General features: G+C 41.7%; 1 protein-coding gene across 4 annotated transcripts in view; it reads left to right on the forward strand.

Moving 5' to 3' along the window:
• poc5 (POC5 centriolar protein homolog (Chlamydomonas)) overlaps positions 1-13,103 on the forward strand; it is a 76,134-nt gene that overhangs the window by 44,598 nt on the left and 18,433 nt on the right. For all 4 annotated transcript variants that reach the window (XM_072547790.1, XM_072547761.1, XM_072547771.1 and 1 more), the window contains 3 exons: positions 1,004-1,183; positions 2,085-2,247; positions 12,799-12,932. In XM_072547790.1, coding sequence (XP_072403891.1) covers positions 1,004-1,183; positions 2,085-2,247; positions 12,799-12,932 — 477 coding nt within the window. The remainder of the gene's footprint in view (positions 1-1,003; positions 1,184-2,084; positions 2,248-12,798; positions 12,933-13,103) is intronic.

Here is a 13,103-nt window from a genome sequence, read left to right on the forward strand (position 1 = left end):
GCATTTTCAGTTTCTTGTTTTGTAATTGAAATTTTTGTTAAAAATAAGCTTTTTCTCTCCAAGGTGGCAAGAGCTACATGAATTTTTAAACATTAGAAAATAGGAGCAAAAGTAGGTCATTTGGCCCTTCACATCTGTTCTGCTGTTAAGTACAATCATTGTTCATCCAATTCTGTGCCATGCTCTTGCTTTCTCCTTGTACTCTTTGATCCCTTCAATCCTAAGAATGATGTTTTTCTCCTACTTGAAAAATTCCAATGTTTTGGCCGCCTCTGCTTTCTGTGGCAGTGACTTCCACAGACTTGCCAATCTCTGGGTCGAGACATTTAACCTCATCTCAGTCCTAAAATGGTCTATCCTATGATTTTTTTTTTTCAGAATCCCTACAGTGCGTCCACGCTGACCCTATGATGAGTAACCCACCCAGACCCATTCCACTATCCTATATTTACCCATAACAATGCAACTAACCTACACATCCTGAACACCAAGGGCAATTTTTAGCTTGGCCAAATCACCTGCCCTGCACATCTTTGGACTGTGGGAGGGAACTGGAGCACCCAGAGGCAACCCATATAGACACGAGGAGAATGTGCAAACTCCACACATATACAGTCGCCCGAGGCTGGAATTGAATTCTGGTCCCTGGCGCTGTGAGGCAGTAGTGCTAACCCCTGAGCCATCTTGCCGCTGGACTCCTGGACGTTTTTTGCAAGGTAGAGCTCATTTGAATGATGTAAGATTTGTGACGACCAGTGGAAGAATTGCCTTTCAAGTCCAGATTGAGTACTGCCTTTGTGATAGTTCATAAAATTCTGTGACAGTTCAACTTACAGCAAGGGAAGTGCTTCTTGCAACTAATCTGAAATGGCAGCACCATGTTGAATGCACACTTGTAAAATAAAGCTGTGGAAGTTATACAGGGTGAGTAAGAAATCATTTGACTTGCTATCTTGTCATCTAGTTGCAACATAATTTAAGTAATTGTCTCATTCTCTTCAAGGCATATGCAAATACCCTGGCTGAAAGACACTATAAATTCTGTCTGTTAAAAAAAGTGTGTACAGCTTGGAAATCAGAAATGCAAGCAAAATGGAAAGAGAGAGTAGAAAGAGCATGTCAAGCTCGTGCTGAGGAGGTCTGTATCCAGTTATCCAGGGATTATGAGAGAAAGCTTGATGCAGTAAGTACCAGAAAAATACTTGTAAAAAGCTCCTTGTGTGCACAGGCAATTGATGAGTTATAGATTCTGTATTGTAGCCATTTATACTGCAAAAAATCTTGATGTGGGAGGAAGTAAATATTTTGTGGTTTCTGTTGCTTGTATCTATGAATTTTCCATCATTCTGCTTTTGTTTTAAAGAATTCTCTGCAGCTCTTCCAGGAATATTCAGAAAACCTTCATTGTTTCACCCCACTTTGTTTTGGAACCAATAGTATATAGTAATTAACAAAAACTTGCACTGGTAGCCAAACGATTTCTCCAATGTTCACAAAAATCTGAGTCTGGGTACATGATACTGGAACAATGTAATTTTTTTGTTTTGAGGAAGTACAAATCTTAAAATTCCTACTGTAACATGTTTGTAATGATTTAGCTAATGGAAATACAATACGATAGACCCGATAATAACCCCATTTCTTATAAAATTCACATTTGATGGGGTGGAGGGGGAACAGGGGAAGAATACAAAGGCATCTGAAAGGCCGTGGTTTAATTTTGAAAATAAAACATTCCCAATTTACAAGCAAGCTGAAATGTTTATGAAAATATGGAAATTTAGTTTTTGCATCATGAATGTTTTAGGCCAGGTGAGTATATGCTCCATTTGAGAACAACGTTGTATGTTTTTTATTTAATTTAAAACAGCTCACCTTTCTATGCATTTTTAAATTTAAAACAAAAGAGCTTTTTCATTTTAATTCATTCGGACAACCTTGAGGTTTTAATAGGAAAGATCATATTAGCAGTAGGATGATATTGCAGTTGGATGTGTAATTCAAAATATTCATGATGAAAATGGGTATGATGCATTGTTGAAAATTGCAGTCTTGTTCTGACTTTGTTTCATTTGAAATTTTAGTCAAGGGAGGAACTGGAAAGAGCAAAAGCAGAGATAAGACGTCTGTTAGCTGAAAAGGACAAATATACTGATTCTATGAAGAAAGCATTCATGCGTGGTGTATGTGCACTCAATCTAGAGGCAATGAGTATGTTTCAGAATGGAAGCAGAAGAGTGGAACATGGTCAGTACTCATAGAGAGCGTGTCAATGAAAATTACAAGAGTCTTATTCAGCTGAATAAATGATGTAAATAAAGTGAAATGTTTGTACCGTTACCTATAATTGTTCTGAAATTCCAAAAAAAGTTAAAGCCATTTCCTTTTGTATTTGATTTTTAGTGGTATGCCAAAGAGACCTGAAAATGGAAGGAATTTCATAATTACCCAGTAACTAAAAGAATTATAGTTCTGCCGCCTCCGCGACCCCTTCACCCGCCTTCAACACGCTCCAGCTACCTGGACACTCCGTACTGGCCCTCTATTACCTGCCCTCTATCAACCTGTCTACCCTCCTCCCCCACTCCAACCACACGATCTCACAACATGCAACCCTCCAATCCCTCTGCTCCAATCTCAACCTCACCATCAAACCAGCGGGTAAAGAAGGTGCAGTGGTAGTTTGGTGCACTGACCTCTACACCGCTGAAGCCAGGCGCCAACTCAAAGACACCTCCTCCTACCGCTCCCTCAACCATGACCTCACCCCAACCCCCCATCACCAAACCATCATCTCCCAGACCATACACAATCTCATCACCTCAGGAGATCTCCCACTCACCCATAGCTTCCAACCTCCTAGTTCAGGGACCCTGCACCGCCCGATTCTATCTGGTTCCCAAGATCAACAAGCCTGACCACCCCGGCTAACCCATTGTCTCAGCCTGCTCCTACCCCACCGAACTCATCTCCACCCACCTCAATACTGTCCTTTATTTTTAACCACCCTACTACACCGCCCCCCCCCCCCCCCCCCCCCACCCCGTCCAAGTCCAGGAACTCTCCACATACATTTGAGACACCACCCATGTCTTCCATCTCCTCCGAAACTTGCATTTCACTGGTCCTCAACATCTCATCTTCACTATGGACATCTCTCTATACCTCCATCTGCCATGACCAGGGCCTTCAAGTCCTCTGCTTCCTCCTCTCCTGACATCCCCACCAGTACCCTTCCACTGACACACACATTTGTTTGGCTGAACTGGTCCTCGCCCTTAACAATTTCTCCTTCGAATCCTCCCACTTCCTCCAGACAAAAGGGGTAGCCATGGTCACCCAGCTATGCCTGTCTCTTTGTTGGCTACGTAGAACAGCCCATCTTTCGTAGTTACACCGGCATCACTCCCCACTTCTTCCTCTTCTACATTGATGACCTGCATTGGTGCCACCTCGTGCACCTACAAAGAGTTTCAGCAGTTCATCAACATCACCAACACGTTCCACCCCGACCTTAAATTCACTTGGACCATCTGACACCTCCCTCCCCTTCCTGGGCCCCTCCATCTCTAACGACGACCAATTGACACTGATATTTTTATTAACAAACCCACCAACTCCCACAGCTACCTGATTACACCTCTTCCCACCCTACCTCCTGCAAAAATGCTCTCTCGTATTCCCAATTCCTCCGCTTCCGCCGTATCTGCTCCCAGGAGGACGAGTTCTACCATAGAGCATACCAGTTGGCCGCCTCCTTTAAAAACCACAATTTCCCCTCCCATGTGGTTGAAGATGCCCTCCAATGCATCTCCTCCACGTCCTGCATTTCCACCCTCAAACCCCACCCCTCCAACCACAACAAGGACAGAACCTCCACGGTCCTCACCTTCCACCCCACCAACCTCCACATAAACCGCATCATCTGCCAACATTTCCACCGCCTACAAATGGACCCTACCACCGGGGGTGTATTTCCCTTCCCACCTTGAACCACTTTCCACAAAGACCATTTCCTCAGTGACTTCCTGGTCAGGTCCATGCTGTCTTTTTTTTCTCTCTCTTCTTCCCCCCCCCCAAAAACAACCCACCTTCCCCTGTCACCACAGGAACTGCAAAACCTGTGCTTACACCTGCGCCTACACTCCTCTCTTTCCACCCCCCCCCCCCCCCCCCATCCAAGGCTCACATCCAGGGTTTCGTCTGCACTTCCACAAATGTCGTTTATTGTATCCGTCGCTCCTGATGCAGCCTCCTTTACACTGAGGAGACCGGACACCTTCTCGCAAAGTGCTTTAGGGAGCATCTCTGGGACACCCACACCAATCAATCCCACCACCATGGCCAAACATTTCAACCGCGCCATGCAGGTCCTGGCCACCTCCATCGCCACTCCCTCACCACCTGACACCTGACGAACACCTCATCTTCCACCTCGGAACCCTTCAACCTCAGGGCATCAATGTGGACTTCAGCAGTTCCCTCATTTCCCCTCACCCCACCTTATCTCGGTTCCAACCTGCCAGCTCAGCACCATCCTCATGACCTGTCCTATTTGCCAATCTTCCTTCCCACCTATCCCCTCCATCCTCCTCTCTGACCAATCACCTTTATCCCCACCTCCATCCATCTATTGCACTCTTAGCTCTCCCTGGCCCCACCCCTCCCATTCATCTCTCCACCCTGGACGCTCCCAGCTTAATTCGAATCCTTAATTCGAGCAGGATGAAGGGCTCCTGCTCGAAACATAGATTCTTCTTCTGCTCCTGGATGCTGCCTGACCTGTGCTTTTCCAGCACCACTCTGATCTATACATAATTTATACTGTGCCAAAATAATGGTAAGGATTAAGGCAACTGAATAGTAAAATAAAAAGGATGTGTTGAGGGGAGAGAAGCACGCTCATCACAGCTGGTGAAAATCAATTGCAAGTGCATGCTCCAAGGAATCCTGGTATAAGTCAGGTTACTCTCTTGCACTATGCTGCATGTATTTTTTTCTGAATTACTTAGTTTTCATTTATTGCTGATTCTTCTGTCACTTCAAAAAGAAATTTGTCTTGCAGTCCTGTATCAAGACTTTTATTCATTCTTGTTCACAGCAGTTTTCTAAACAAAGTTCTTGTGTCTGGTTCACTCATATCAGTACCTGCAGATAGTATTTCATCCACTGGCTGGTCAGTTCCTGGATTCGACCCATATTTAATATTATACTTTTTGGCTAATTCTTTGCAGATGATAAATATGTACAGGAATAAAAGTGTGAACTATAAGCATTTGATGCATATTAATTTTGAGGATTACAGATAAAAACCTGTAACCAGCAAAAAATGTAGAGGGGTATGGGCTTATTTAGACATGATTGCATAATGCAATTATCATTTTGAACTTTGTTTGAACTAGATTAATTGTCGTTATTCTGTTTGGTTAAAATCCAATTTAAACCAGTCGCCCTGCCTAAATGGAAACTGTCATTATGGGTTGACAGCCAATGGGTGTAAGAATTATTTTTTTTCAAGAAAACACACAGCTTGTTTTTAATTTTTCAGCAGGTATAAGTGAACATGAAATGCTTTAACGTAAAAGCAGGCCTCCTTTTCTTCAAGTGACATTCATAGATCTTGTGATTTTTAATTCTGAAGCAGTGAGAATTTGTGGTTTTCATAGTTTAAGTTTTCAAAACACTTGAAGTGAACTTTTCAACAAATGCTGAAAACCATTAAACCAATAAATGTTGAACTATATAACCATGATGGGAAAAATTATGATCAACTTGTATAATGCTTTGTTCAGATGAGCCAAGTCTAGTTCTTGCCAGCAGACCTCATGCTTTTCAAGTACAGTAAGCAGTGCAGTGACTAATTATTAATGCCAATCTTTGAGTCTAAGATCAGAATTGCTCACCAGCTTTTACCACAGCATCTCCACTCAAAACATGCCCTGGACAAAGTGAAATCTGGAATTGGGGGTTATTGGGTGAATTGGGGTATGATTTATAGAAGTCTGGTATAACATCCTTGCTCTTATGCCATTTTTTGAGTCAAGAATCCTTCGTTCTTAGACTGTCTTCCTCATTAGCCTGCCACCATTTTAGAATTTTTACATATGACCCTCAAGTCTTCATTTGCTGTGCCTTTTAAAGATTATATTATTCAGTTTACATATTTTTGGAGGTGGCTAAGTGTGACATTTTTTAAAACTTGCATCCAACTACACCCTATTCATAGTTTGCCAACTGAAGGTTCTTAATTGGAATAGTTCTCAAAAGACTTGTAGAAAAGAAAATCATATGATTTGTTATCCCAACCATTGACATACCTACATGGTACCTAAACCTTATCACTCTTTTCCATTGCAACAGAGCATAGAAAGTGGTGTTATATAGGATAAACTGTAACGTTGTGGATATGAAATTTTACCACTGGAGACAGAGCTCCATCCACTAATAGCACAGAAATTCCTCTATGTGTATATACTTTTTCTGCATTCTCAGCAGGTGAAGCTCCTGCAAAGTCAAAATTACCATAAAATAAACATTTTTTGTCTTCAGTGAGAAACTTGGAGTAAACAATGACTTCAGCTTCCCCATTTTCAGGAGCCTCTAATAAGTCTGAGGAAGACTATCCTAGCTAAGCTTCCCAGGAGAGCAGACAGATGCACATTGTCATAAGTACAGCTGCAAAAACTTTGCTGTACTCCCTATTTTCAACTTTTTCATTATTGGTAGTATTGTTACCAGTGCTGCTGAGTCAACTGTCTTAAATGGCCATGTTTAAATTAGGTCCCCACCACCCCCCCAATCCATTAACACTACTAGAAAGAGTTGAATCCCTGCACTTTTTGCCCACGTATCTGTTTAATTTATCTTTTCTCATTTACCAATATAAGGTTACTACCTAAATTTATTTTCCTTGGTGTCACGTCTCCATGGCTTGAGCAGCTCTCAATATTGTTTTCTATGTAGTGTCCATTTTTCTCCTGTCTGTTCTTATCCCTGTAGCACTTGTATCACCTTAACCAGGTCCATGTTTTCTTGCTTTTCTGGTTATGTTTCATTGATTACTGTCCGCAGCACTATTTTGAAAGGTGGCATAATACTAACCGATACGGCATAGACAAAGGAACTGGGAGAATAGGATGGACATGGAGTGGGAAGAGCTGTAGTGAAGGTAGCTATGGGAGTCGGTGGCTTTGTAGTGGATGGCAGTGGGCAGTTTATTCCCTGAAATGAAGATGGAGGGTCAAGGAAAAGAAAAGTGTTGGAAATGGATGATGTGAAAGTTATAGAGGGGTGGAATTTGGAAGCAAAATGATCAAATTTTTCAAAGTTGAGGCAGGAGAGTGAAGCGGCACCAAAACAGTCGTCGATGTAGCACTTCTGGGCTCTAATAATTCAACCCCCCTCAATTATGAACCCATTCCTTCCCTTTTAGCTTCGCTTGTTACATTCTTGGTCACTCTTCTGTCCCCTTCCTCCACCCTGGTAGGACTGTCTGTTCTTTCAAGTCTGGCAAGTACATCCTTTCTACCCCAATTCTCCTCGTCCCACTTTAGCATAAATGCTGCCCCTCCACACTTCACTTCATCTCTCGTGCAGAGTCATTTAGACTCTGTTAGCTTGCTTTCTGTCCACAGATGCTGCCTGACCTGCCTTGAACTCCAGCATTTTTGTGTTTTCTGTTCAGATTTCAGCATCTGCAATAATTTGCTCTGAGAATTTTGCATCAGTATTTACTGTGGAAAAGGACATGAAAGATATAGAATGTAAGGAAATAGATGGTGACATCATCTAGAAAAATGTCCATATTACAGAGGAGGAAGTACAGGATGTTTTGAAACGCATAAAAGTGGATAAATCCCTAGGACCTTATCAGGTGTGCCCTAGAACTCTGTGGGAAGATAGGGAAGTGATTGCTGGGCCTCTTACTGAGATATTTGTATCATAGTCACAAGTGAGGTGCCGGAAGACTGGAGATTGGCTAACATGATGCTACTGTTAAAGGGTGGGAAGGACGAGCCAGGGAACCAAAGACTAGTGAGCCTGACGTCGGTGGTGGGCATGTTGTTGGAGGGAATCCTGACTGACCGGATGTACCTGTATTTGGAAAGGCAAGGACTGATTAGGGATAGTCAACATGGCTTTGTGCGTGGGAAATCATGTCTCTCAAACTTCGACGTAATAGAGGATTGATGAGGGCAGAATGGTGGATGTGATCTATGTGGACTTCAGAAAGGCATTCGACAAGGTTCCCCATAGACTGATTAGCAAGGTTAGATGTCATGGAATACAGGGAGAACTAGCCATTTGGATACAGAACTGGCTTCAAGATAGAAGACAGAGGGTGATAGTGGAAGTTTGCTTTTCAGACTGGAGGCGTGTGACCAGTGGAGCGTCACAAGGATCATTGCTGGGTCCACTTGTTTTCATTTATGTAAATGATTTGGATGTGAACAGAAGAGGTTTAGTTAGTAAGTTGGCAGATTATGCCGAAATTGGAGGTGTAGTGGACAGCAAAGAAAGTTACCTCTGATTACAATGGCCCGTCTGATCAAGATCCCAATGGGCTGAGTTTAATTTCAATAAATGCAAGGTGCTGCATTTTGGGAAAGCAAATCTTAATGAGTAGGTCCCAGGGAATGTTGCTGAACAGAGAGACCTTGCAGTGAAGGTTCACAGCTCCTTGGAAGTAGAGTCGTGGGGAGATAGGATAGTGAAGAAGGCGTTTGGTATGCTTTATTTTATTGGTCATAGTATTGGGTACAGGAGTTGGGAGGTCATGTTGCTGCTGTACAGGACATTGGTTAGGCCAGTTTTGGAATATTGAGTGTAATTCTGGTCTCCATCCTATCAGAAAGATGTTGTGAAACTTGAAAAGGTTCAGAAAAGATTTACAAGGATGTTGCCAGGGTTGGCGGATTTGAGCTATAGGGAGAGGTTGAATAGGCTGGGTGTGCTTTCCCTGCCATGTCGGAGGCTGAGGGGTGACCTTTAGAGGTTTTAAAAAATCATGAGGGGCATGGATAGGGTAAATAGACATGGTCTCTTCCCTGAGGTCAGGGAGTCCAGAACGAGAGGGCATAGGTTTAGGGTGAGGGGGGAAAGATATAAAAGGGACTGAAGGGGCAGACTTTTCACACAGGGTGACAATACAAAATAGAGTGCAGGAGGAGAGGGACCTAAGTGTATATGTGCACAGACCATTGAATATAGCAGGATAGGTGGAGAAAGCAGTTAATATAGCATAGCGTTCTTTGATTTATTAATAGGTAAAAAGAAAGTGAGCAGAGACATGACCTTGAACTTGTACACGACACTTGCTAGTTCAAGCTGGACCATTGTGTACAGTTAAGAATGATGGAAATGCAGAAGAGTGAATTGTTTTCTAAGAATGGTTCCAGGAATGAAAAATTCCAGTTATGAGGAAAGATTGAAGGTGTTAGGTGTCTCCTTGAAGAGGTGGAGGCAGCCAAGAAATTTGATTAAGGTTTTCAAAATCTGAAGTGGGCTGGATAGAGTAGATGAGGAGAAGCAGTTCTTTCTTTTATTAAAAAAGAAAGAACAAGAGGGCATAAATTTAGAGTGATGTGCAAATGAAGTCATGTGAGAAGAAATTTTCTCAGGAAATAGTTAGGATATGGAATGTGTTGCCTGGAAATGTGATGAAGGTAGGTTCAATTGAGACTTTTGAAAGCATTGGATGATTATGTGGATAGAAATGGAGAAAAAATTCAGGAGATTGGCACGAGGTAAATGAACCAATGCAGGCACATAGTTACTCTTGGCCGCTTCCTACACTGTAGCAGTTGTGCTTTTATGATTGTAATGCTGGGTTACTTTTTTTACTTCCTTGAATTCAAGCTCTGAGTTTACAATGTATTTGCTGTTGATACTTGGATTTATGAAATCTTTATTTAATTCTTTCATGATGTGGGCATCACTGGATAGGCCAGCGTTAATTTCCCTGGAGAATGTTGTAGTAGCTTGTGTCTGAACTGCTGCAGCCCAGTGCTATTAGGAAGAGATTTTGACCAAGCATCGATGAATGAATGGTGATTCAATGCCAAATCATTGGTGTATTGCAGGTGGTGATGTTCCCACGTACCTGTAGCTCTTGTCCTATTTGGCAGTAAAAGTGTGGATTTTGAATGTATTATTGAAGGACACTTGGTGATCTGTGGCAATGAACCTTCTAAAATCTTAACTGTTACTTGTGTTAAACCAATCAGTCTATAGTTACTAGGAATATCCGGATTCCTTTTGTTGGATGAAGGTAACGCATTTAGCTAACTCCAAACCTCTGACCACTTCTATTCCAGGAAAAATTGTAGTAAATGTTATCTTCATTCTCATTCCATTACCGTCTGGACTGAGAATATCGACTGAGAAGCCAACATTTCCAATACATAATCAGTTAATTTCAATGCACCCATGACCCCTCTTGCCAGCATTTGCTTCCTTGATAAGTCACAATACCAAGTTTATACTAAGCATTCTAGCCTTGCCCAAGGCCTCTGAGCATTTATCATTCCCTTCAATCTAATAGGCCCATTTCTTATTACGAGAGAAAGTGAGGACTGCAGATGCTGGAGATCAGAGCTGAAAATGTGTTGCTGGAAAAGCGCAGCAGGTCAGGCAGCATCCAAGGAGAAGGGCTGATGCCCAAAACGTAGATTCTCCTGTTCCTTGGATGCTGCCTGACCTGCTGCGCTTTTCCAGCAACACATTTTCAGCCCATTTCTTATTACCCACTTATCATTTACGAGTAGAATATTTTTGTATTCCCTTTTGTGAATTGCCATACTTGCACTCTCTTCTTGCAACTGACATGGACTGCAAACAATTCTTCTCCAGCTAGGTGGCACTATACTTGTCTGGGTCTTTAAGTAACATCCATTGGTTTCCCTTTCTGCAGTTGCATTTAGTTCTGGTATCACTGAGGATCTGGCTTTTCCTGTTTCACATTTGTTGCCACATGATAACATCAGCAAATCTGTCACCAGCACTTTTTCTATTCTTCCACCATTTGAATTGTCCAAATTTGTGGAATATTCAGTAGAGAATAGGAAATTTGTCAATTAAATGTTGGTAAGACCAAAACCATTTTCTTTAGTCCTAGTCTAAAATGCTTCTTTCGAGATACCAACTTCACTCTCCTAACTTGTAGCTAACAGGGGATGAGCCAGATTTTTCATCACCATTGGTTGCTGTACCTTTAGTTGCCTGAGCCCTAAATTCTAGAATTCCCATTTTAAACCTTTATGCCTGTCTATTTTCCTTTCCACATTTAAGACCCAGTCAAACTTATTTCTGATCAAACTTTCGACTAGCGGCTCCAAATACCTCGTGGCTCAGTCTCGTTTAGTTTCATAATGCCACTTCAAGAGGCAACTTATCACTACCGTCTCAAGAACAACTGGGGACACATCCCATGAATGATTTTTAAAACAAAAATGGGACATTTTAATGCAATTAAAGAGTTGCTCAATGGTTACTATTTTAAAGATTGAAATATATAAAATGATTAAAGGCTTGACAGGCTAGCTACTGAGAGGTTACTTCTATGACTGAATAATGCAGGGCCTGGTATAGAACTTAAAATGTTCTTTAGTTGGCTTGTGACTCTTTTGAAATGCTGTCTTCCAGAGTGTTGTGGATAATCATCTGATCAGTAATTCCATAGTGGAGCTCAATAAATGTTTGGACTGTAAGGAAATTGAGAGATATGGGATTGGGAGAGAGAACAGTTGTTGATGATCAATTATTGTTAGTGTATAGTGGAACAGGTTCAAGGGACCATATAGACTTTTCTTATTACATGCATTCTGATAGAACTTTAACAGTAGCAGCAGTTGTGGTTTTCCTTAGTACCAAGCAATAAGAATATAATACCAAGCAGGTTGTAAGTTTACTCGCGGAACTGGTAGATTTGTCCTCAGACATTGTCACCATGCTCGGTAAAATCATGGTGACGAGAAGTCTGAGAACAGATCTACAAGCTTAGCAAGCAAACTTACAACCTGAGTTACCAATCTTTTCAAATTGCAATTATACTAAGCATTTTTTCCCTGACCACCATATTGGTGGTCATTTGTAGTTTGGAAATTTCTTAACTTTAGATTATAAAAGATTAAAGTTCTATGCAGCAATGTTGACTAGAGAATCATTGAATTATAGAACATAGAACATAGAAGAATACAGCGCAGTACAGGCCCTTCGGCCCTCGATGTTGCGCCGATCAAAGCCCACCTAACCTACACTAACCCACTATCCTCCATATACCTATCCAATGCCCGCTTAAATACCCATAAAGAGGGAGACTCCACCACTGCTACTGGCAGGGCATTCCATGAACTTACTACTCGCTGAGTGAAGAACCTACCGTAACATCAGTCCTATATCTACCCCCCCTTAATTTAAAGCTATGCCCCCTTGTGCAGTACAGAAGATGGTCTTTGAACCATTGAGTCTGCACCAACAAAATACTACTCCTAAATCTACACTTTGCAACAATGTTTTTGGAGAATTGATACTAACTTACCTGGATAGGAAAATAATAATATACATGTTAAAACTGTCTTTCGTAATATTAGCCATTGTGGTTTAACAACTAAATAGCACTTCACTTCACTTAACTCCACCACAAAGTTTGCACATGTTAATTCTGCCCTACTGCAGATTGTTGGAGGATTGCCTAACTGCTCTTACAATTTTCTGGCACGCAATTTGAAACATCTTTGTTGTATGAATTTTTGTTGCTTTGCTGTCAAATTTCAATTATGCATTTCTTTCCAAAATCAGGAGAGTCAGACTCTGAACACAGAAGAGATGATCCAAATCACTGTTTTGTCTCTGCACCCCAAGCAGATGGAGGTTTGGTTGCTCCTATTTCTACAGCTTTGGATCCTTCAATTCCTTTTGAATCTGATCGGATGGTATGCAATAAACTGGGGTTGATTTAAATGTCGGGATTGGTCTTTGAAAAACCAAGCACAACAATATGTCAGTGAGTGTTCTGAGAGGATGGCCTATGGCTTCAGTGAATGGTGCAGCAACATTTCATTTTCCAGTGCTACTTAGTTTCCAAATTGAGCTGCATTCATAAT

This window comes from Chiloscyllium punctatum, chromosome 2, assembly GCF_047496795.1.
Source record: "Chiloscyllium punctatum isolate Juve2018m chromosome 2, sChiPun1.3, whole genome shotgun sequence".
NCBI classification, from domain to species: domain Eukaryota; kingdom Metazoa; phylum Chordata; class Chondrichthyes; order Orectolobiformes; family Hemiscylliidae; genus Chiloscyllium; species Chiloscyllium punctatum.